This window comes from Theobroma cacao, chromosome 2 (assembly GCF_053813885.1).
Source record: "Theobroma cacao isolate CCN51 chromosome 2, ASM5381388v1, whole genome shotgun sequence".
Taxonomy (NCBI): domain Eukaryota; kingdom Viridiplantae; phylum Streptophyta; class Magnoliopsida; order Malvales; family Malvaceae; genus Theobroma; species Theobroma cacao.
Genome location: NC_142640.1, coordinates 7,202,362 through 7,227,929, shown reverse-complemented (window position 1 = coordinate 7,227,929; position 25,568 = coordinate 7,202,362). Strand labels below are relative to the sequence as shown.

General features: G+C 34.9%; 4 protein-coding genes across 5 annotated transcripts; 1 reads left to right on the top strand and 3 right to left on the bottom strand.

Annotated features, from left to right (window-relative positions):
* Positions 1 to 1,081: 1,081 nt before the first annotated feature.
* Positions 1,082 to 7,146, bottom strand: LOC18608281 (metacaspase-1-like). Of its 2 annotated transcripts, XM_088803412.1 has the most exons (6): positions 7,044 to 7,146; positions 5,746 to 6,161; positions 5,301 to 5,631; positions 2,061 to 2,172; positions 1,716 to 1,898; positions 1,082 to 1,455 (listed from the first exon to the last, which is right to left on the bottom strand). In XM_088803412.1, exons 2-6 carry the CDS (start codon positions 6,146 to 6,148, stop codon positions 1,396 to 1,398), a joined length of 1,089 nt encoding a protein of 362 aa, XP_088659538.1. In that variant the 5' UTR covers positions 6,149 to 6,161; positions 7,044 to 7,146; the 3' UTR covers positions 1,082 to 1,395. The 2 variants fall into 2 exon arrangements, with proteins under 2 accessions (XP_088659538.1, XP_007042942.3); XM_007042880.3 differs by lacking the exon at positions 7,044 to 7,146 and having other exon boundaries at positions 5,746 to 6,285.
* Positions 7,147 to 10,077: 2,931 nt separating this feature from the next.
* LOC18608279 (metacaspase-1-like) lies at positions 10,078 to 14,112 on the bottom strand. Its single transcript, XM_007042878.3, has 5 exons — positions 13,520 to 14,112; positions 11,495 to 11,825; positions 11,279 to 11,390; positions 10,958 to 11,146; positions 10,078 to 10,424 (listed from the first exon to the last, which is right to left on the bottom strand). Exons 1-5 carry the CDS (start codon positions 13,953 to 13,955, stop codon positions 10,365 to 10,367), a joined length of 1,128 nt encoding a protein of 375 aa, XP_007042940.1. The 5' UTR covers positions 13,956 to 14,112; the 3' UTR covers positions 10,078 to 10,364.
* Positions 14,113 to 17,555: 3,443 nt separating this feature from the next.
* On the bottom strand, positions 17,556 to 20,635 carry LOC18608277 (uncharacterized). The gene is made up of 4 exons (XM_088803517.1): positions 20,458 to 20,635; positions 20,069 to 20,178; positions 18,822 to 19,982; positions 17,556 to 18,199 (listed from the first exon to the last, which is right to left on the bottom strand). The coding sequence occupies exons 1-4, from the start codon at positions 20,633 to 20,635 to the stop codon at positions 17,834 to 17,836; spliced, it is 1,815 nt and encodes a 604-aa protein (XP_088659643.1). The 3' UTR covers positions 17,556 to 17,833.
* Positions 20,636 to 21,278: 643 nt separating this feature from the next.
* Positions 21,279 to 23,069, top strand: LOC148763972 (chaperone protein dnaJ A6, chloroplastic-like). The gene is made up of 5 exons (XM_088803865.1): positions 21,279 to 21,333; positions 21,603 to 21,699; positions 22,003 to 22,144; positions 22,306 to 22,363; positions 23,023 to 23,069. The coding sequence occupies exons 2-5, from the start codon at positions 21,611 to 21,613 to the stop codon at positions 23,067 to 23,069; spliced, it is 336 nt and encodes a 111-aa protein (XP_088659991.1). The 5' UTR covers positions 21,279 to 21,333; positions 21,603 to 21,610.
* The last annotated feature ends 2,499 nt before the right edge of the window (positions 23,070 to 25,568 follow it).

Genomic DNA, 25,568 nt, shown 5'->3' with positions numbered 1-25,568 from the left:
TGGTGACCAAAAATGCTAAGATCATGACAAATTAATGATACAAGGAACTGGAAGAGAATATTAATCAGATTCGTCCTGTTGGGTCTTAGGAATCTATACAGGATGTTTAATCTGATCATCACTTCAATAGTCGGTATACAAAAGTAACCTCTAATCATAATTTAGGTGTATGAATGTTGTGGCTAATTGTGTGAGCCCTTTCTTTAATTAACCATTATTCTTGTGAGTCTTAATTACATTCCAAATCAACCAGAAGGTTAACTTTTTTTTCTTAAGAATTAGATTCTCAAATCATATACCATCTTTAAATTATATTAATATTATCTTATATTCCCAATTTATACGATACATTTAATTTCCAATCAACAATCGCAAGACTCTTGAAATTCAGTGCAATAGAATTTCTAAAAAGAATTAATGGAGAAAAAAACCCTGATCATTGACGATAAAGTTGTATGGCCACTCATCATGATTGCTATACCTTTGACAAAAGAAGAGAGTAGCATGCTTCTTCCATTCAAATTTCCAATTTGGACACCATTTGCCACTTGGGGAATAACTTGTCTTGTCCGATCAATCGTGCGAATCTTTGTCAGAAATTCTCTTTGTTTTTGCCCCCTTTTTAAAATCATTTAAATTTATGCAAATCAGTCGTCGCACCATATGCGTTTCCCATGGCTACGACGAATGCCAGGCATTCTCAAATGAATTTTCCACTCCCAATCCCCAAATACATGAATTTAGTTTTCAATCAAAATCCAAGGAACGTTGAAATTGCAAAAGCAATTTGGAATCGTCCACGTGACGAGTAAAGAATAAAGTTTCTTCTTCTGTTGGCAGATCTCCTTGTCAGTCACAGACGCATGTGTCATAGTAAAGAGCATTTTATGCTTGGCAATTGATATGTCCGTGGAAAAGTCCCTATTCCCAAGGCTTAATTTGATAGATATATATACTTTATGACCTTAAGTACCAGCTTAGGATGCATGTTCTATTATACTTTTCCTTTTTCATTTGCCAAGTGAGAAAGAAATGATTTATCAGATTAGCTGAGTGCAATTATATAAACAGAGACGATGAATTTCTCATCCCAACACTTTACAACATTCATTATTTTCGATGCATTTGATATTACACAAAATCCAAAGTCAGATTAAATGTATTAGGCACACATCTGGATGGCCACCCACAAATGAGCTTTTATTTTCTCCAGGTTTATTGTTTAAAGATTTCATAGCTCTGAATTGGGTGGCGAAAACTCAAATTTACTCCTTATTGCTTTGCTTACATACTTCCTGCACGTATGCTTACAGCTCTGGATGTCATCGCAGGTATCTATTACCGCGTAGACTCGCTTGTTATTGGCACCCTTCAGTTCCACAAGTATGTGGCCTCTTACAAGAACAAATGCTTTTTGTAAACATCAAACTCATGAGAAGACGAAAGAAGTGGCGTCTATCCATGAGATATCACAAAAAAGGAAACGAAATCAGTTCCTCAAATATAAGAAGCAATTAATTAATTAAGCCATAATGAAAATAATCCTAAATCAGAAACTTTTGGCAATTTGAATTCTCCCATTATTTAGGCTTCCTGAGAATTGTTTTGTATGTTTATGCATTGAAAAAAAGGTAAACCAGATGAAAACTCCAGATGGATATTGGAGGGGGAAATTTGAAGAATTAATTTGTTAGTGTTTTTTGAGAGAAACCGACCTGTGATAATCTGTAATCGAAGAGCCTCCTTAAGATTCTTGTATTAACAAGGCATCCTTGATTAACGTTATCAAAGGTCTCATGGATTAAATCAAATAGGTCCCCATATGTTGGGCCCGGAAGTTTTTTCAGAACCTCCGCCAAGAGGTAGGTCAGAGCACCATTCATCTTCCCATTAAAGGCCTGCATTCATGAATAGCCACGTAAATCATCCCATTATTATTATTATTAGGAATATGCACTAATTAGCAATCAAATTACTTGGACGTTTTGAAGTCTTATAAATATACTGCGGCAGTTAATAGACAAAGATAAAAGCAAATAATTAAGTAGATTATTACTTACAGAGGTATCTACGGCGGCTTCGTTATCAAGACAAGCACTGATAGAGATAGCTAATCCGCCATCTGTACGTTTGTTTGCACCCGATGGAGGACCATTATTTTTCCATTTGTTCCTGTTTGATCTCAATCAAATAAAGTGAAGGGTATCAAAATGTGGTTGAGTTGAGAACCGAATATTTATCTCATCTTCTTATAGTAGGAAAAAATAATATTCTTTTCAAGATAAAATTTAGGTAGGAGTGTTTTCCTTGAGTACCTAAAATTCTTCAATAAATCAAGTCACGTGTTATATACTGACTTAAGATTAATCTTAATTAAAATAATTATAGCCTTATTTTTTTACTAATTTTTAGCTCTTTAATTTGAGTTATTAATTTTCACAAACTATTATTTTATTGGATAACTGAACAAAATTTTTACTTAAAGAATTTTATTAAAGAATTTTATTTAAATTAGTAAGAGCCATTTTTCTTACTAAATTGTTACAGTAATAAAATTATCTATTATTTTACCAACACAAGTTAGTACAGTTGGTAAAGAGAGTAGCCCTTTCCTTATCAGTCGGGATTAGATACTTCCTGGAAACATTTCGGGAAAAAAAATCCTAAATGCACCAAGCTGCTATGAGAGAATATGCCTTTAAGATTGACCAAGAAGGAGTTAGGCCCGATAAAGCTTGAGATACCACTACCGTATTACAAAACAAAAATTCTTTTACTTTGAGAAGGTAAGAAAATGTTAGATATTTGACTCAAATTCTTATTGAGAATCAGTTTGGGTTCCGTTAAAGTTCTATTAGTTGCAAATTATTTGGTGACTATGTTTACTTAAAGGGTAAATATACTTCATGAATAAGCGTTATTAATTGATAGGAATTCTTGGCGACCAAATAATAAGGCTTGATAAATGTAGAGTAAGTCGTAGCCTTTAAAACTTATTAGAGAGAAAGATGTAATCTCTATGTGAGAGATATGTTTTCTGTAAGGGTTTTGATAAAGCTTTAGGGATGTGAGAAAAAGTGTGAGAAAACATTGTATTACATGAGTTTAAACACTAGTGAGTATAGAAACAAGGTTTGTTTCGAGACTCAAGTTTAGTATTTGTTTTTCGGTGTTTGCACTCTTTGTAATCTCTATATTCATAATGGATCTTTTTTATCTCGTACGTCGATTTAGATAACAGGTGCCAAACCATGTTAAATATGATCTCTCGTGTGATTTATTTATATATATGTTGATCTTGAAGTTGAATAAATTTCTTCTTAAAAATCTCAATAAGTGGTATCAGAACTATGGTTTGAGAATTATCATGATGTGATCATGATGCACTAGCAGAGATGCAAAGATGATGATTAGACAGGTTTGTTGCGGCAGATTGTGATCATGAGATCGGAGACATGTAAAAGGAGATTCGCTACAACTTTTAAGTATCATGGAATTGAGATTTTGGTGTTGAGGTGTTACAACTGTTAGTAAGGAGTCCTGAGTTTTTGGTGCTGGTAGGCGGTACAGCTCTTGCTGAAGGCATGTGATGTATTAATGTGTATTCTGTTTCAATGTCCACACCCGTTCTTATGGTAGTGGATTAAGTATTTGATGGATAAGTTTTGGTTTGTTTGAAGAGAATTCTTCGTTACTTGGTGGTGAGGTTGATGTCTAAAAAATTTATGTGCAGAGAAGTGCTGAATTATGTTTGGCAGGGTAAGGCAGGTTCAATCTAAACAGGGGATGGCCACGATTGGAAAGCAGTGAATCCCACAGCAAGAGGTAGTGAACCCCTGTAAATATAGAAGGGTTGGAGCTTGTACCGACGGGTTAGGGAAGCTGGTATTCGCCACGGGTTGTCTGTAGGTTGTCATGGTCTAGAGTATGTGTGATACACTGATGACCACGGGCTGCAGGTGATGTGACAGACACAGGGAATTGGCTTGAAAAGTTTAGAGTGCTATGTGTTATAGATTTTGCAGCTGAGATACATGGACTCTGGTTGTGTTTTTGGCAGTCTAATCGAGGGAGTTCTTTTCAGCAACAAGTCTCTTTCCTTTCTTGTAGGCTAGAGACTCACACCACCATTTTGTACCTTGTTGGAATTAATATACACCACCAAGCTTTTTTTTTTTTAAAAAAAAAGGGTCTCTGTTGCAGACTCAAATGAAAGCCAAATCCTGTTGAGAGAAGTTTGATGAGGATCCTCTATGAAGCCAACAAGGGTAAGTTGTCTTGGTGTCTACAAATGGGTATTGATCTTGTCGTGTGAATTAGGTGAAGTCAGGATTGATTCCTTTATGTGTAGTCCAGATTTCGTCAAATGATACAATTTGTGTCAAGGTTGAGATTTATTAGATATTTGACTCAAATTTTAATTGAAAATCAATTTGGATTTACGTGGAATTCTATTAATTGAGAATTACTTGGTAATTGAATTTATTTAAAGGATTAATATATTTAATGGATAGAAATTCTTAGTGTCAAAGCAGTATTGCTCTATAAATATGTTCTAAGTCCTAGCTTTTTGAACTTATGAGAGAGAAAGATGTAATCTCTATGTAAGAGATTAGTTTTTTTGTGTGAATTTCATAGAGTTATAAAGATGTATGAAAAAATGTAACATTACAACAAATTTAACTTAAAACAGCACACTTTTAAAATGTGCTACTAAAAATATTTTTAATAACACTTTTTTTTATGTTTTTTAGAATATTTTTATAAATTTAACTTCACTATATAAAATTTTAAATGCATTATGAATAAAATGTAATGATAAGAATTACATACAATAGTAAAGGTTACACTTTTTTATATTGTTACTAAATGTGAAAAAAGTGAAGTTAAAATTTTAAATAGTTGCACTTTTGAAAATTTTAATATACAAAAAAATATATCATCTAAACAAGTATGATTAAAACTTAATTTTTTTGTAGTGTGGGAAAACATAAGATTACATAAGATAGAGAATATTTCATGGGGTTAAACACTAGTGAGTATAAAACTTAAATTTGTTTCGAGATTCAGATTTACCAGTTGTTTTTTAGTATTTTGTATTTTTTGTAATCTTTTAATATTATGTATCTTTTTGTAATCTTTACATTCATAGTGAATTTTTTATCTCTCATTCGTGAACGTAAACAATGGATGTCTAACCATGTTAAATATTTTTATTATATGATTTATCTGTGCATTGATTTGGACGCTGATTACGTTTCTAATTGAAAATTGTAGCAGAAAAAAATAGAGAAGCTTACTCTAGACTGAAGTAAACATTTGGAAGATCTAAAATCGTTCCACTATGACAAGCATCAACAATGGCGTGAAGCGTGACACCAGGCTTGAGCGGCCGAACGATGAGGGAATTGAGATCACTATCGAGGATCATGCCCGCTTTCGGAAAATCAACTGGACAGATGGTTTCGTCGAACCCATCTTCCTCATCGTTGTTGAAATCAGGTTGTCGTAAGCCATGTCCAGAGTAGAAGAACACCAGTGAATCTCCTGACCGGCAGTCAGTCACCAGCCATCTCAAGGAATCCTCGATGTTTTGCCTTGTTGGGATGTAGCGTTGGTCTGTCTCCTCTTCTGCAGTTAGAATCATGGCAACGAAATGGGAAAAGTTAATATTAATGCCAATATTAATTCATATATGAAGACTTACACTAGTAATTAAATAAGTAGCTAGCAATAATAGCATACCGGTAAGAACACGAATGCACTCTCTGCGGTAACCAAATCTAGTAATCAACAATTCTCTCATGTTTTTCACGTCGTTAATAGTTCCTTTAAGCTTGTACTTCAATTTATTGTAAGTGATTCCACAAAGCACTGCACGCTTGCTGGATCTTGTCGGGTTAGGACCAGAGGGCTCATGATTTAAGGAAGCAGCTACGGCTCCTTGATGAATCTTACTTTTCAAATGACTGGCAAGACGTCTCATTCGGCTGCGAAATCCTTGGGGCTGGCTTGTCTGCAGCTCCTCGTTCGGAATTGGAAAAAAGTTGCTGCACGACGGACAATCAATTCCTAGACTTTTGTTTCTTCCCTTCACTAATGATCTTTTGTTGCACCGATGGCACGTTGTATTTCGTCCAGCTTCCATTGTTGCCGATGCCCTGTAAGGTTTTGGCACCGAAAAAGAGAGGGTTAGTTTGAATATCTTGATTACGGTTAAGAACCAAAGGTAACCAATATATTTCTACACGGTTAGCCCTAGGATTATTCATAGATGTGGGTGACTGTTCTTTGGCTTTTATAAGCATCAAATTAACAATGAGATTAATTAATAAATATATAAATCAAGTAATTGAAGAACACAATCTGTAAAGTGCAAAGTGTTTCTCCTTTAAAAAAAAATGATCTGAAAATACAAAGAGTTGATTATTGAAAGTGTCATGATGTGCTCATCAAAAAGTGTTCTAAGATTTATGCTATCCTATATGCAACATGCTATTGGAATCTAGCTCGCTTTTATATATAATATGTTATGGTTTTAAATTTCTTTTAAGTATTTTATTTTATTTTTATTTAAATCTGTCCCAATCCCACAACAACAGTTCTAGTAAATTTTTTTTCTCAACCAACAAAATATTTGTATTAATCACAGAAAAACTATACAGTGAATTTAGCCTTTTGGCACTGGGTTGAGGATTTAACTCAAGTGATAAAAGATAGACGGAGTAAGAATAACTAAGTTGAAGCTGTGATACTCTTTTTTTATATAAAAATAATAATAAAAATATCACATGTATTTAAAAAAGAAATAAAAATAATCAACTATAATCATTAATTGCTTCTTCAAAAAATTATAATCATTTATTAAAAATAAATAAATTTTATTTTTTTATATGTAAAAGTAAGATGAAAATCTTAATTTGTATTTTTTAAAAAATAATTTTGACTTATGTGCAATCAAACATAACATTTACTTTTTGTTTAGAAATTTAAGAAAAAATAAAACAGCAAAATATCAACTAAACTGAACTCTTTTTGTTTACTTTTGCTTTTCTAGACGTTTGACGAGTTTTTGCAGCTAAATTAAACCAAACATTCTTTTAAGCGACTATAGTGGAGAGAAGCTTTAACAAGTACAAGTACATATGCTTCACAGACACATATATATATGCAAAGAAAACATGAAGATTTCTCTAGAGAAATATATTCCCTTTTGTAGTGGAAATCCATTTAAAATGTGTGATTTGTCACCTGTCCATTGAAATGCTTTGACATTTTCTTCTTTTCCTTTGGCCTAATATACTTCTTTTAGGATTGTAATACCACCTCCTGTACTAGACAGAACCAAATGCCAATATGCCATGCATCTAGCTAGCTAGTGCATATATACAGATCAATTCATATAACTTTTGCGTTCATTTTGCACCATTCCTTTATGAAACTTATAAATTTAAATGTAATTCCCATTAATATTTTGTAAACAAAATCCCCCCAAAATTCCCATTAGCCTCGACCCTGTCGTCTTCAATTTGCTGTTGAGTTTTTGTCTGATCCGTAGTGCACCTCATCCAAAGGGAATCGCTTGTCGATCTTGACCTCGACCCTATCATCTTCTATTTGCTGTTGAGTTTTTGTCTGATCCATAGTGCACCTCATCCAAAGGGAATCGCTTGTCAATCTTGACCTATAGTGTAGGTTAACACAAGTAATTAAACTGGAGAACACATTCATCCATATATAATATACATTGGTAATAATTAGGATACATATTCTTTAACCATAGACAATATAAATAATATTAAATTAAAATTTTCTCTCACGTCAACTTCTGCTCTCTCTTTTGTATATACTAAGCAAGTAAGCATAATTTTGGTATAGTTGCTAATCTTTTACAGCTTTTTCTTTTAAAGGTTAACGTTGATTGTTATTATACGTTGATTGTTCAAGGAACAAATTAAAGGAGGATTTCAAGCCTTTATGCCTAACACCCAACAGGGCATATCGACCTAATTAAAACCATCAAAATTGGACCATACCAGACCAATATGTACAGGTTCCATACAGCACATTCTAAAGGTACGACTAGCCAGCCCCCACTTGCTTAATTTTACGCAACATTGCTAGAAATCTGCACAACCACACTAATTGCAGCCTAACAGTCTCAATTACAACACAAAATGATCACATATATATACCCACAAGAAAAAGCTGCATGTATTTCGCCACCCGTTGAAGACCACACACGGGACACTGGCAATATTCACAATTGAAGCAGTCACACAATTGGCTCAAACCCAAAAACATGATCAGAAAAGAATACACAGCAACTGTTCCACTAATGCAACTTCCAGCAGCAGTTACACCAGAGAACGAAGAACTCGGCATATAGGAAGTGACAAGGGAATACATTCAGCAAATCCCGTGATCTAAGCACACCTGCCTTTGTTTTTTTTATTTGGCCCAAGACTATTTCTTATGGCATAACATCTGGTTTGGGCGAAAAAGGATCTGTACAATTACAAAAGCTATTCCCCGCTCAGAAAGGTATTGGCCGCTTTCGTCAAACTCAACCAATTCTGCATCAAACAAAAAATCGCAGCGACCTACCCCTAAGCAAAAAACTGGGCAGGTAAACAATAACAGACCCAGTTCCTCTCAGCAAATACAACCAACGCAAAAACATAACCACATCATGGAGTCAACCTCACTCTTTCGACAGTCCTCTCTGCTTGGTCCACCAACTACCCCTGCACTCCTCATGCTTGTCAAGACTAATACGCAGACAAAAAACTAACATTACGCACATAGCCCACACAGTCCAGTCGGTTCTGGTCCGCGCACATGGGGATTGTAGGCTTTCTTCAAAAAATCTTCAAGCTCTATGGTATCAGAAATGCCTACCCACCAAACCTTGAAGAGCAACACACCCATCGTCCCCATACACTTCAAAACCAACCCCGCCACTTACACATCAATTACGTGAGAAACCGAGCCCCCGTGAACAAAAAATACGCCAGAACCAAAAGACTAACAGCCTGAACTCAAAAAGGAGGCCTAGTGCAGGTTTCATAACTGGGAACCTGCCTGGCAGCATCAATCAAACCAGTCTCTTGATTCGGGTTTAAGTCCCACCATCCTTCAGATCAACCCCAGTCACTTTTTGAACCCTTAGTCCCTCGTGGTAAGCATAGATCACACAGAAAATGACAGAGCTGTCGCACCTGAAATGAAATAACCAAGGCCAGCCACACACCATCAGATCTTTTGGATCATCACTCCTTTTTTTTTATGAAAAGTGTTTTTATTTCTTCCCCATATGAGGATGCCATTTCAAGTCTCTCGCCTGATTGACCAGAGACTTCCATGGCATCCATCACCCACTATGGAAACATCGAAAATACAAAAGCTAAGTGAGCACCAACATCAGATCTTTCAGATCATCACTCTAATTCCATCAACTCACACCTACAAACCAACCCGTCCCCCTCTTTAATCAAATCCTCACATCCCTGCCTTCCTCAAGGCAGCCAACCCAACTCCATCAAAGGGCATCATGAGATTATCCCAACTACTTCCACCTAGCCCTCCCCCACTCCTTCCCCCTCCTGGGAGTAGTTTTTTGAATGATTGAGTAACATGTCCAGAGTCATAAGTCTGCATGATTAATAGAGAAATGGGATTTGGAGTAGAGAAATCCTACTCCAAATTACCAGAATAGAATTTATGGAAGATTTTACGGGGTTTTCTTTTTTCTTTTTCAAGGACAATTATGATGAGAAAATCGTGATTGTTGTCATATTGGAGAGATACAGAGTAAGAGCAGGTTGGTTGACAAAATGAACTTCTTTTATCACAAATCCTACACTTCACACGGACATTTTTACAGGTATCATAGACAATTTTACTCAAATGTTACAAATTGTCAAGCGTTAGACACAAAACATAATTAGCCCTTTTGAATTTTTTCTTACATCTAAACTGTACAAGGCAAGATCTTGGCACCAGCCAAACAAAGACAAATGAAAACCATTTGGTATAGCAGCGGTCCTCTTCAGTATTTCTTTTCATTTTCCTCTCGTATTTCATCTCTTTTATTGATGATGAATAGGTATCTTCTAAACTGTTTATTTCCTGGTAACTATTCTTTGAACAATAAAAACACTCGTCATCAGATATTTTATTTCAGTTTTCGTGCCAAGGGAACCGATAGGAGTGTACTTTGAGCAAAGGTTTCCTTCAACCATGAGTTGATGATCAGAGTACTTCTTGAAGATCAGCAATGAATAGAAAGCTTCTGCTCTCAAACCGCTCCAGGAAAAATCCGTTACACTTCCCGTTGCTTTAATAGGATCCACTACGTACAGTTATAGTTTAAATGGCCTCTGGTAAATGTCAAACTCTTCAGAAGCTGAAAGTAGAGGCTTCTGTATACATTCAGAAAAAAACCAGTGCCACAGTAATATATGTTAAGAAACTTTTACATGAATAAGAAAAAAGAGTACAACTTTTTGTAACTTTTTATGTGTATAATTTTGCTCTATAATATAGCAATACTTAAGGTTAGGATAAATTTTTTAATTAACTATGATATAGCAATACTTCAGGTAAAAGTAAAGTGTGGTAGGAGGATAAGGATATTATTTAGATTCAAATAATCATAATGTTCTCTCTTGTATAGGAATGAAATAACTATAATTATGCATACATAAATATATATATATATATATGTAGTATAATAAATTAATAATCCTATATATAATAATTTCATTAATTTTTTTAGCAATATTTGAATACACGCATATGAATGTTTTTCTTTTATCTGGGGATTTAAGAAATATCAATTTTTATAACATACAAATCGATATTTGCACTTATCATTGAGTTAAATTCTCAAATGTAAACCTTTGTATTTATTGTCTAGAGTGCTTGAGGTAAATTATTTAAAGGGAGAGATTACCTGTGTGAGATTGGGGCCAAATATTCTACTCAATATTCTTGAATCACCCAGGCATCCTTGTTTGTTAGCTTCCTTAATTCGCTCATGCATCTCGTTAAGTAATTCACCGTATGTTATCCTTGATTTTTCTCTGACAACTCGTACTAAAATGAATGTCATTGCACCATTCATTGACTTGGAACTAAAAGCCTGCACAAATAGTTGATGAACTATTACCAGGAATTGTTTGCTTTAAAAAAAAAACAAACTATTTTTAGAAATTGTAGTCTAAAATCAAATAGAAAGAAAGAATCATAATAAAAGGAATTAGGAATCTCTCACAGATGTGTCAGCGGCAACCTGGTCATCTTCGCAAGCGCTGATACAATATGCTTTTCCACCACTTGTCTGTTTTCTCACACCTGATGGAGGACTGTTATCTTCCCACTTTTCCCTGCCATTAACCCCCCGGAGCAAAGAATCTCCAATCTGATTATGTACAATTACTAGCATGGCAGCAATCAGTTTTAGGACATTTATAAGTATGTGGAAACTCACTTTTCTTTATTATAGACGTGCTCTAGATCAAGAATAGTTCCACTATGGCAAGCATCAACAATGGCATGAAGCGTGACACCCTCTGTCAACGGCTTAACAATGATGGCATAGATGTCATTATCGAGGATCATGCCTTCTCTCAGAAAATCCACCGGGCAGATGGTTTCGTCGAACCCATCACGCTCATCATTATCGAAATCGGGTTGGCGTAAGCCATGTCCCGAGTAGTAGAACACCAGCGAATCTCCTGACCGGCAGTCATCCACCAGCCATTTCAAGCAATGCTCGATGTTTGCCTTTGTTGGTATAAGTCGGGGGTCTGTCTGTTCCTCTGCAGTTTGGTGAATAGATATAGAGCACTGTTAATTATTCAAATTAAGTAATGACTTATCGATTGCTTTTAAAAAGTTAACGGGATCAATTCGGCTTTCGTTGATAGTATGAGAAATTGCTTATAACATTTCAATAAGTGACAGGACAAGCTCTTTGTTCACTAGAATGACAATCTTTTCACCCTTTGAATAAGTTGAATACTTAAGTTTCATTCCCTGGATGTATTTCGAATGAAAATAAGCAACTCCGAGTTGGTCCATGCCCTCAAACCAACATCATAGTTCAACAAGATTTTAATATTATTGCTAGTTTATATATATATATATATATATATATATATATGTGTGTGTGTGTGTTTTTGTGTGTATTACATGCTAGAAACCAAACTAACAAAATAGCTATTCAAATTTCTATCACTATTTTATTCTATGGGTCAAACAAAATCATATTTCATTCTCACCCTATTTCATTTCTATAAATTATATCAAACGTACATCAATATATACTAACAGTTAAATATATATACATGGCATGAGACAATGACACTCATGCAGCTTCATTCTTTTTTACCATTATAAAGTAAATATGATTCGAATTCTAATATATTTTTAATCATTTCACTTTGAAGTTACAAAAAATTTGAGAAAGTACTGGTGTGAATTGGGTTAAAGACCTCAAAGAGTATTAATCCATTACAAGCCCCAAAAATTTAATTAATGCCTTGTAACATACATAGATGCATACAAATGTGTGTGTATATATATATTGATCTTATTATAATAAATGTTCAAAACATTAAACATTTTTTGTCAAACTTGAGCAAAAAAATAAATTACTGACGTCCTAATAGGTGGAGTTTGAAATTTACATAATAAAGAAATACGAATTTAGTTTTTAAAACATGAGAATATAAGTACCTATTAGTGAATCAAATGTTTGCATAGTACTAAATTATTTGATATCCATATATTTCGTAAAAGATATAATTTAAGATATATTTGTCATATTTTCTAAGATATTCTATATTCCCTATCCCAAATTTACTCTAATATGAGTCTTCGCAGCTAATGGTGTGGACATATAGAATTACATCAACCGTTGGATAATTACATATACTTCAATCTTAGATACAATAAGGAATTATAAAGGTTTTTTTCATCTTCTATAAAATGAATGCTTTTTCATTGGGTGAGCTCAAATACCAATCCATTTTCTAAATGTTAGAAGGGAAAAGTCATTCAGCTGTACAACAAAATTTGTTAAAAGGAAGCTTTATCTTTGACCATTAATGCAACTTAAAGTACACAAGCTAGCTAAAGCCTGATGTTGAAATAGGACTTGCATTGAAAACTACATCAGTTCATGCTATTAACCTTAAGATCATAAGTGACCATTTTGCATTCAAACAGCTAGCCTTCAGTCAAATTATGGTAGGTATGCATCTAGGGAATGACTTATGTGATGATTAGTATGTATTCTTATGCTTAGCTACTGTTCAAGGCTTACTTGTTAAGTTTTGCTATGCATATAATCTAGGTCAATGCATATCAGACATATGTAGCCTACTGTTATAACAAAGCATATCAGACATATGTAGCCTACTGTTATAACAAAAACTATCTTCACTTGCTCTGTTTCATACTTATCCTACATCTACTAAAACACAACACCAGTAAGGCTGATGATAAATACCTGTGAGCACTAGAATGTTTTCCTCCCGGTATTCATAGTATTGAGTCAACAAATCTTTCATATTTGACACATCGTTTATGGTCCCCTTGAGCTTATACTTCCACTTCTTATAACTCACACCGCAAAGAAGTGCACGTTTATTTGCCCGTGGGCCAGTGTAGTCCAAAGCACAAAGCTTAGAGGAAATGGTTGAGGACGATGACCCTAAAGCAGCAGCAGGTTTTGGGGTGCTGCCCCGCAGTATTTTCTTCAGCGTTTCCCTTATACAGTTACCTACCAACAGGGCACTTACCCTGCCATGTTCTCCGGTAGATGATCGTTTCTGTAACGTTCGATTTGGATTGACCTTACGGCAATGTGGGCAAACAACTGTCTCAGCATTGGTTGTCGCTGCAAACTTTTGCCTGCAACGCTGACATACGATTTTAATTTCCATCTCGCCTCTGCAGCATTTACGAGCCTGGAGGCTGAGCAAAAGTGCGCTGCCTGAGCAAAAGTTCGCTGCCTGATTGGGAGGAAACTTATTATTTGAAGTCTAAATGGAACATAACAAAACAGAGAGAAAAGGTCCAGACAAGGCCAAGGGCCACTACTACGTCATTCCTTGCTTCTAACTTTATCTTATTATTATGCGCGGATATATATAAAAATATTATATTTACAACTTTAGAATTCAAAATTTAGATATGTAATCTAATCATAATCTCTTATGATTCTTCATTCTATTGGTTGAGTTCAAACTATTTTATGTGCTGATGCCCAAGCCATTAAGATGGTTTGACCCCGACCCTTTGCTATTTTTGTTTGTCTTAGTTTAATACATTAATTCTCACTGTTCAGATGTGTGAGTCCAATTTATCTTTATTATAAGGCATAGGATCATGCGACACTAAAAGAGAAAATTATGTCCGCTGGGAGTAAATTTATTAGAAGCTTGATGGTAAATGAAATTACCAAATTAAATTCCTTAGGTATCAAATATAGTTGAGATAACAGCCGGAGATTTCATGTTCAAATATTGATCACTTTCCCTGCTTAATTATTTAGTCTGTTAGTTTTCTACAATATTTTTTCCTTTAGAATTATGGGTTGGCCTCCAAACTAATTAAAAAGCTAGTCATTCTACTTTATATACCCATGATATAATTAATAAGATTGGCTTAAATGATATCAAGACTTTTAGCTAATCATTCTACTCATCATACACTCATGACATTTTCTAAGGGATTGACTTAAGTTTGATATTTAGAGACTTTCTCTCTTTCTTTTTCCTTTTTTGTTTTTGAAAGACAAGGATAACTTTAGGTGATTTATTCCAATCCTCCTGAATTAAGCCCAAGTTGCTCAACTTTTAACGTTCGATTAACAAATGATGTCCAAACATTTGGACGAATTAAGACAGACCAAGGTGGATTGAATGAATAACATTCGTAAAACAGTAAAAAGAAAATTCGTTAATTCAATCAAGAGATTATACAAATTAATTAGAGCAGGCTCCTGAAGCATATATACAACCTTAAGGAATTCAAAATCTAAACCAAGGTGAAGCCATAGCTTTTGTGATCATCCAATAGAAACTTTAGTGATTGATTTATTTATTTAACCTTTCGGCCACTGATTCATTTCTTTATTCTACTGAAGAATAAAGAGCAAGAATCAGATGCGTTTTCCTTTCAAACTCTGCGGCTACGACAGAGATGAGATTAACGCTTCTGCTTTACTCCTGCTTTGTCTGATTCTTGCTTCGTCTTAGAGATGAAGCATACAGTGACAGGGTACCTTACTGAAAAATACACACATGGGGGTGGTTGCAAAATATCCCATATTTCAATTTATATATAATTTTATTTTTACAGAGATGAGATTAAGGCTTCTGCTTTACTCCTGCTTTCTCTGATTCTACTTATTACATATGTTTATCTAATTTTAATTTATAATTTAGTGATCACGTACCCATTGGTTAAATTAATCCTAAACCCTTACCTATAAGATAATATTTTAATGATTTATATAATTGTATTTTTTTTCCATTTGTTCTCTCTCTTTATTTTGTCTTACTAATATCTATAACACGAAGCAGACCCCTAGGTCGTATGGAGGGTCATGCTATGATTTTTTCTTTATAATGACACATCAGCATTCATAAGTTTGAACTTCCCTGAGCTAAGTACAATGCATTTTAAGTCTTGTTAATGGACATCCATCCATTCATGAGATTCCCCATTAGGAATTTGAAATAGTCACTGTTTCAAATTCTTTTCGCATTGCTTTTCTTGTAGTAAAGTGGTGCTTCTTTTTACCCAAAAATCAAAAAAGGGGTTTCGTTAATTTAAGGTTCTCTCAGTATGAGAACGCCTTTATCTCGTGCGATAGTATGCTTTTCCCACTAGAGGAGTTTCCATCATGAATTCGATGCGGTCAAATGCTTACAATTCATTTCATTTCATAGCTTTCTTCTTTTCATTTCTTTTTTTTTTTTTGACCAATAACAATGTTTTTAGTGCTCTTGGTTTTCAAAAATCTTATCCAAACTCAAAATGAGCTTTTCTATATTCAAAGATATCCGAGGGTACCTTTGGTTTAATTCTGGTTCACAAATTGATGGGCAAGTCGAATATCACTGTGCCACTGATTCATGTAAGCAATTGACATCATCTTCCATTTGCCGACACCAAAGAGTAGTACTAATAATCATATTGTCATAATATAGGTATAATATTGGTATAACAGAAAACAAAATGAAAGGAAACAGGAAACTTTACAGATCAAATGGTTAGGATATTGATATATTATCTCTTTTGAAACAGCAACAGAAGTTCGGGCAGTTATATAGCGGTGGAACGTGAATATACTACATATATATGACAACCTAGTCTAGATTAGTTAGAAAGGTTAAATATGTTACAGATGAAAGTTGAAGCCAGGTTATTGTCCAGAACATGAGACCAAAATTCTTTCGTGTTTCGGGTTTCACTGAAATGCAAGTCGACAAACCAACTTCTTGAGTTATAGCAAGAGCATGTCAAACAAATACAATACAGATACAGTAGTAATATGCATGCAACTTCACAACAGATCAAGAGCATATCCACCATAGCTGAGTATGATTGGCAGTTGTTAGTACTAATAATTAGGCTGAGCCCTCAGTTTTAACGAGGATTCTAGTGGCCTACTCTTAAGATAGTCGATAATGCTCTGCCAAGTTGTATGTCGACAATGCTCTGCCAAGTTGTACAAGGAATATTTCAAGTGTCAACAAAATTATGCTATCCTTTAGTATTTAATTAATGAATGGCAAACAAAGCCCCTGACCTTGGTCATTTTTCTGATTAAGTTCCTAATCTTTTATCATATCCAAACCAACTCTTAATTTTTTATTTATATCCAAAAAATCCTCAATTATAACAGATGCATTTGACACATCAATTACCACCTTTGCTGCCACTTGATCACATCAAATTACCAGATCATATGTGATGTATGCAGCAAAATCTATGAATTGAAAAATAGTCATGGTACAAAGACTATACCATTAAAGCCTTAATGAATCTACGACTTGCTTAGGTGATTGTGGCGCATTGTCAGATGCTAAGATAGCTACTTAATTGTCCATTTGTTCTCTTTATAAAATAGTTGGTTTCCTGAGATTTCTGCAGGCATTTATATCTGCTGCCACCGCGCCAGAAACCAAATAGACCCTCGACTAGGCTGCTTCACTCCTAGTTGAGAAACGGGCCCTGAAATTTTTTCTTCAATCAAAAACAAACCCCAGACTGCTACTTTTCTTGAACCCCTAATGTCTACGAAGATTTCATGTAACCTATCATATATCAGCTATTTGAACAGATCACTGAATAAAAAGACTTTATCATATTCGTTATTCTGCCCCAAATTCTACTCCTGTACTTTATCTATCATTTTACTTCACAAGATACTGTAATTATTATGCCCTTATCTCTATTTTTGAGTTAACTTTTTACTCTAATTCACATAACCTAACCACTTGCACAAATCTTGCATAAGAGACAATAACAAATTAAGACATACCAATATCTAAGAAGATATATACATATATCAAAGCAGCCAGAAGCCATACAAAGTCAATAGCTAGGAAAAACATAACAAAGGGCTCAGCAATAGGCAATTAAAAAGTTAATAGAAGTTACCCACATCAAGTAATTCCTGTTCTAAAACTCAAATATGAAAGGCTTGACTGAGAGGTGATAATTCATAGCCGAACCACTGTTTTTTTCTTCTTCTTTTCTTTTTTATTTTTCCTTCTATACAAAACAAAGGGCATGGCTGAACCACTGTTTAATGCATTGAGTTGCCTAGAAATTTGCCCTTGCAGGTCGGACACATGTAACCAACCGAATCTGATTGTATTTCAGAATCAATAGCCTCCTGGTCGAACTCTGTTCCACACCACACACAAACAGTTGTAAGCTGATGCTTGCCAGCCATATTTAACAAGGCTTCTGATTCAAACTGAACTGAGGAACCATAAGCACCTCCTATATCTGGATTATTAGCCAAATCTACCGGAACCTCTGGCAACGAGGGAGATTCTTGTACACCACCAAAGCTTAAATTTATCTGCTCTATTTCATCCAACCTCAGCTCATCAAATCCTGTTACATTGTCATGCTTCCGATCAATGCTGCATAAACCATCTTCTCCCTGCAAATACACATGGAGTTCATTAAACTAATTTCTTTGGTGAAATAAGTTCAGCCAACCATTTTACCTAGAAGATCTAACATCTGTAAGAAAGCTATGACATTTAAAACTGCAATAGTGTGATACTATTATGGGCAAAAGATTTAGCATATAAATAAAAACATCAATGCATGGTTTAAATTTGTATCATAACAGCAAAACAATGTCATAACAATAAAACAATAACTATGTCACATTGCACAACCATATTTAGTGTCTACGGCAAAATATAAAATAAACTAAAAAGTTACAATCTTCTTTCCAATCTAGAGATAAATTTTTTTTTAGTTAAAAAAAATTATAAACAACATTTAGAAACTAATCATAAGAAAAGCAATAAGGAACCAACTAAAACTTTTGATGAACCAGATCAACCAATGTAATGAATTAATGAGGAAAGCTTATCAATGGCAACTATGCAACCAGACTGAGTCAAATTGGACAGCAAAAGAAAAATGTAAATGATAACTATCTAGAAATGGAGATGTATAAGGATTTAAGTGAGTATCACAACATTCTACAAAGTGTTTAAACCACATTGTAACTAATAAAGCAACCAAAAAACAGAACAGTGGCTTTATACCTTATCTGAGATTGCATTTGATGCCAATGTACCATTTAGAGGTTGCAATAGGGACATTGATGAGTCAGACCCTTCGGCCTGAAGTACACTTTCTTCAGATGTTTGATGTATAGTCTCTGGTGCAACATCTTCAGCTGGCCCACAACCGTTTCCAAAACCAATATCTAACTCAGCATTCTCATTGTTATCCACCTCTTCAGGTTTATGATGCTCTCTTGCACCAGCACCAACTAAATTGACATTATTCTTAACATCACAGAGACCCTGGCCGGTGGAGAGAAGAAGTAAGTTGCTTTCAGAACTTCTTTGCTGCTTACTGCAAGACTTGTTGAGTTCATCAGCATGAAAGGTTAAACTATCTTTCCGGACAAAAGTTTCAGATATACTACCATTTTGCTCATCCATAGATGCAGAAATTGTAGCATCCACAAGAGAATCCATATTCACAGCATTGCTAGCTTCATCAGTCTTCCCTGTCTTTTCATTAAGGATCATAGGCTCACTGTTTTGTTGACATAAATCTTTATTCACAGATCTATAAGTCATGTCATCCTCTGTTCCAGATTCACTTAAAGGAGAATCAGAATTCATTTCATGATCGGAAGTAGAAGCAGGAATTTCTGGATTAGAAGCTGCATTCAATTTATCAGGACTTAATCCATCATTGAGTTCGTATCTAGGCACAGTAGTAGTAGTTTCAAGAATAGAATTCTGCTCAATTTCAATTAAAGCATCCATCTTAGAGATCCTTGGGGCCGACTCTTGCCTAGTTGCAACCTCAGTTCTCCTTGGAAGAGTCAGTAAACCAGGTGAATCTTCAATTCCTCTCACATAATTCCTGACATGTATCCCAACATGACCGTTGTACTGACGATGTTCATGAAATACCTTATGACAGAATTGACATTCAAATTTTCCATCTCTAAGTATCACACCATCCCCAACAGAAGAACCAAGTCTATACCTCCTTGTAGTCCTCTGATGAAATGACAGAAGGTGCTGTAAATATGCATCCTTCTCATCAAATGTCATATTGCATTTATGGCATTCAAAAAGATCATGTATTTGAACTTCCGCCAGGTTATCAATACCCAGCAAGTTGACTTCCTTCTCATGTTCATCAGACCGCCTTCGATCATCCTCTTTCTGGACGATACCTCCCTGCTATTGCATGACCATATCGAACAATGTTAAGTATTCCAGTTTCTGTCATGGGTTCAACCAAAGTTAAGACAAACCTCACTTACATTTTCAGAAACCATTTGATGGACCTGCTGAGCAATGTCACCATCTTTATCCAACGTCAGATGTGCATCATGGAGTCCACCAAAGTAGGATTGCAAGTACGCAGAAAGTTCTTTACATGATACAAATTACCGTCCACCAGGACTGTAAAAAAAAGGGAAAGATAATGCCTAAGAGAGAAATTGAAGTTTATGCATGATATGAATCTCTAATTAGTCAGGAAAGTGCTGTTTCATAACTCATAAAGATGCCAAAAATCAGTATTTAAGTGTCTATGATTAATTAATATAAAAAAACCAATAAAGAAAACTACTAAAATTTTTGTTCACAATCGCAGTGAAACTAAAAGAACATACAAAGAAATGAACAAGTAATCACCTCAGGTATCTACGGAAATAAACCGAGGCGCGACCTTCCCTCCTCTTTAACCCCAACAAAAGCTTCCACCCCACTGGCAACGAGTCTCCTAAAATACTAGCATTAACAATCCTCCTCTTCCTTCTCCTACTACACCACTGCCCACCCAAATCTCTCATAAACCCAAACAAAGCCTCCTCATTTCCCGCCATTCCCTCGGTCCTCCTTTTCAATTCCTCCCCATAAGGATCCTCCAAACCTTTATGACAGTCCATTAAAATATTATGTATATATAGTCATACTTATAACTCATATTTTGTAATTAAATAAATGTAAGATTGTAGCTAAAAAATCGTAGGTGAAATGATCTCATTTTATACTGGATTTTTGCACATCCATTAAGTTACTAAGTGGGTACAATTTTTTAATTATTTTACATGCACATATAAAAATCTACCTTGTTAGTTGCCAAAAACTCTTTTTTTTTTTTTGCTTTTTCATTTCTCGCGCACCTAATGAGTATGCAAAAATTCTAATTTTAATTATTTACCACAATGTGTTAGTGTCACTAAAGTAAAATTAGTTTTAAATAGTATTATAGATTTATAAAAACATGCCTAATATAGAATTTACAAGTAATAAATAATATAATAATATGTAAATTTATGCTGCCGCAAAATGTAGAGGTATGGACAGTTTCTAGAAGACACTCCTGTCTTCCGCAGGCTGGTATCGGAGCCGTTTTACATGTAACTAAGCAAACGTTTCTCTGCTTTCAAACCTTTCCCTCCACACCCACAGCTGCCCCAGGACAGGAGCCGCGCCGCACCGCACGCAGTGCATAATTCAATACCAACAGCGGAACCCAAACCCGAAAACTGAGAAGAAGGGCTATATTTGGCAGTTTCGGGTTAGTCCATCAGAAATAACCCATCTTCTTTACATCTTTTTGTTTCTGTAATCTACAATGCTCTCTACATGTCTAAAAGATTTAAGATTTTGGGTGTCTTGATTGCTTTTCTAGCAAGATTGTCCTGATCATTTTCCTTTCACTGTTTGTTTTCTCTTATCTCCGGTGTACTGTATGCCAACTGCACATGCGAAGGCGACATTCTTTGTGTGGTGTTGGCAAAACTGCAAAATATAAACTATTTGATAAGTCTTGATTCCTTGATACAGAGTTTTGTATGGCGAACACCACGGTGACTTGGTCAGGATTCCGACGTCAATTTATGTCAAGCTCTAATACAAACAAATTGCGGATACCTCAAGGACGGTGAGATTCTCTCCATAAAGGTTTAAGAATCGGCTTCGTGTATATTGATCATGTTTTAGTTTTTTGGATAGAAAGTAGTAGCATCATTTTAAAAGGAAAATATTTAAGGTTTTTTGGTACTACGTTCCTAAATGTACTAAAACATCTTTTAATAAATGTCTTTCCCTTAGCAGTAAAATTTTTAATTCCTTTTTTTAGTAGCTGCAACTTTTGTCTTCCAGATGATGTGTTCTTATCTGCAAAAAATCAATGCTGATTTTTCCCTTAGATCATCATTTTATTGTGTTCTGTTCTATTATGCACTGTGTTAACTGAGATAAGAGCATTATCATTTTCAAGTTCAAGCATTTTTTCTCAAAATTTGACCCATACTTTATTCCATTCACCGTCATCTAAAAGGCCATGTCACCACTTGGCAAGGCGTCTGATTGTCAAAGCTACTCAGGTGAGTGTTCATCCAATTTTCCTTTTTCAGTACAGTTATTGTTATGGTAACAACTGACGTTCTGTTGTCTTTCTTCCTGGTGGTTCTTTTTTCCCCTGATTTCTGGTATTTTGTTTCCAAACTGCATGCATATCTATTTCATTCAAAATATGTTCTTGCAGGATTATTATTCCATCCTTGGGGTGTCTAAAAGTGCCAGCAAATCAGACATAAAAAGCGGTGAATACAGTACCCTGATCATTGTTGTCTGTTATTTTTGTACCTTATGTGTCTATTTTTCACTTTGCATGGCACATATGATGGCCTTTTCTTTTTGTGACTGGCCTTGAGGTCTGTGTATCACCATCTTCCCCTAATTTTTCTTCCTGCTCCACTAGAGTCTTTGTGGAACAATCTCACATTCATTATTTAACTGAGCTCTAGTCTTGACCATACATCATCATACGGTAGAGTTGAATATTTATCTACCATTCCTGGCCTTGAAGACAGCTTGTCTTGAATAGTCACTATCCTTTCATAGTAACTCTATGGACAAATATTCTATGCATTCTGCAGTGGGAGGAGTTGTCTTTCCCTTCACCTTGCATACTTTACTGTCATCATACTCATTGAAAGCTTATAGATCAATGGATCCAGTTAAATCTCTCTTTTTCCTTTACTTTACCTCTCCTTGGGCTCTAATTTGATGGTTTCCAAGAGTCATTGATTGCGAGTTCAATCCCTATTATGTTCCTATTGCTAAGTGAGCCATACATACCAAGTATCTGGGAGAATCCCTTTTGTAATAGTTCCTTCACCCATTATAATAATGTAACTTAGAATTATAAATATATTTTCTTTTGATTTATTTTTACTGATTATACCCTTTCCATGTTCAGCCTATCGAAAGCTTGCCAGGAATTATCATCCTGATGTGAACAAGTAAGTTAAAGTACCCTTTAAGTTATGCAACTGTTCATATTGTCCTGGTTTCGGCTGGACTATTAAATCCATCAAGTATCAACATCACTTCACCCTCCCCTGCGGAAAAATCCATTTTATCATTTGTTTTTGTTAATGTATTGCTACAATGAGATCAAAATTAATAATCATATAATATTCATGCGAAGACATTATTTTTATGGCAAGAAGAATAATAGAGTGTGAATTCATCTTCACACGAATAAAGCTAACTAATATATCTCTTTCAATTTTGGGTTATCTATAGAATTGAATTGGGATCCTACCAATAATATTAGTTCTTTTGTGTTTGCCAATCAGCGCTTCTGGAGTCTGAAGATTGACTTGCCACCTTGACTCCACTGGTGCGCTGCCACCTTGAACCACAGTAATTCACCAGAATCACTGGTTTATCATGTGTGTCACTTGCTAACTTGAGTACTTGAATAGTATATTGATGTGCTTTACCGGTTGCTATCATCCCTTTGTGAAGTTTGCACAAAGGCACTGATTAGATAACAAGAACTGCCGGTTGAAAATTTAACTGGAGATTCCAGTCGACTAGGGATGAGACACCATCTTGCTAGAGTTGAAATCTATGGCTCTAAATACACCATGTCATCAAGCAATTCTAAGCTTAGGCTGTTCAAGGTAGTTACCTTGTTAAAGTACATTGGATTGTCAGACATATAATCATCTGTTTTCTTTTTCTCTATAACTCTATTTACTTCTTAAGACTTCTTTTTAACTTATATCCTCTTCAAATCCTGCCGGTAGTTAGAAAAAATAAGAATGGAAAATTCTAGAAGTCTCAAAAAAATTGCTAAAACTATTTTTTGGTTGATAGTAGCTTTAGTAATATTATTGTTCATTGTGTTTACCTCTGCTCACATCTCATGTGCAAATTAAAAAACTAAAACCCAAAACACAGATTCCCGTGACTCGTGCTTCTTGATTTTCGATCTGATCATAAAGTAATAGCCTTGACAGAATTCCATGCTTCCAGCCAGCAACCTTTTTTTTTTCTTTGTTTGATAGGCTTAAAGAAACTTTCATTAATAACTGCAGCCATTATGTCACTTAAAGTCTCATAGAAAAGCGACAAAAGACTTCTGATGACAGTAAGAGCTCAGCTAGACGGTAGAACACTATGGCGCTACTTACAAAAAAATGTGGCACCTCTAAACCCATATAACCCTGATAAGGCAAAGATCACTTTCCTTCAATGTCATCATAAGAATTTCAAACATGCAACAATCAAACAACTTTGTTTGACATCGTTCATAGTGACTCATGGGCCTAGACAACTAAAAAATACTATCGCTGCTTAAGATTTGGGACTCCATCTGCAAATTCTAGTGCTCCTCTAAATTACTTTTTGATTGTCGTTTTGGCTCTTCAAAAAAAAAAAAAAAACTTTGATCACATACATCATCGTTGGAAAAGGGGTTGACAGAAGGACCAAAAAGAAAAAAGGAGCTTGAGAATTTAATAAAGAGATATGGGGTTTTTTCTGCAAATTAAAAACTGAATCCTAGATCCAAGTTGGTTAGTGGCTTCATTTGCGGGTTTTCAGATTTTACGTACGGGTTTGTGCTTAAGCAAAGAGAAAAGAGAACCGCAATGAAAAATGCCAACGAGGTTAAAATTTTCATTTTTTATATTGAATGATGTGATATATCATGAGGTGGTTTCTTATCTATCCATGAACTGGTCTCTCTTGTTCAAAAATAAAAAAGAGACGAGCCGAATCTCTTTATCCATCGTCTGTTGTAAAGGGAGTTCTTGTGATAGGGAGAGAAAGCGTTACAAACAAGTAAAAGGATGCGTCGGAGGCGGCAGAGAGAAAGATTGAAGTAGTTCCTGAAGTACTGAGTGGCAGGTAGAATAAAGTAAGAAGAGAACTAAAGAGTAGAAAAGAATTAGAGAGAGAATTTAGAGAGAGAACCTCTCAAGCTGAGAATGTGTTAGTTATGAGAGAAAGAGCCCCTCTAAATGAATTGTGAGGCTCTATATATAGTGCTAAAAGTGACAGTTACTCAAGAATAAGCTTTAATGCGCCTAATAAATGATATTATTATGAAAAATATAAATGTGAGTAACCGTTACTGTAATTAAATGTAAAAAGATTTATTCTCAAGTGAAAGGTAATAGAAAAGAGATATACAAGAAAAAGGTATAAGAGAAGAAGCTGTACGAGAATAGGTACAAGAGAATAAGCTGTACATAAATAGGTATACGAGAACAAGGTAAGAAGGTGAAACACTTGTACTTCAGGAAAAGGTTAAAAGAAAGACCTCTTAACTACCTCCATATTTAAGCTAGCAAGCCAAACTCTCCGGGACATCCCAAAATGAAAGTAACTCATGAACTCTGCCACTTATTCAGAGTTACTTTCACTGTCACCTAAGTGAAGTGATTATTCTATTTGAAGTAGCTATTCTACTTGTATTAGTTGTTCTATATGGAGTAGTGCTTTATTTAT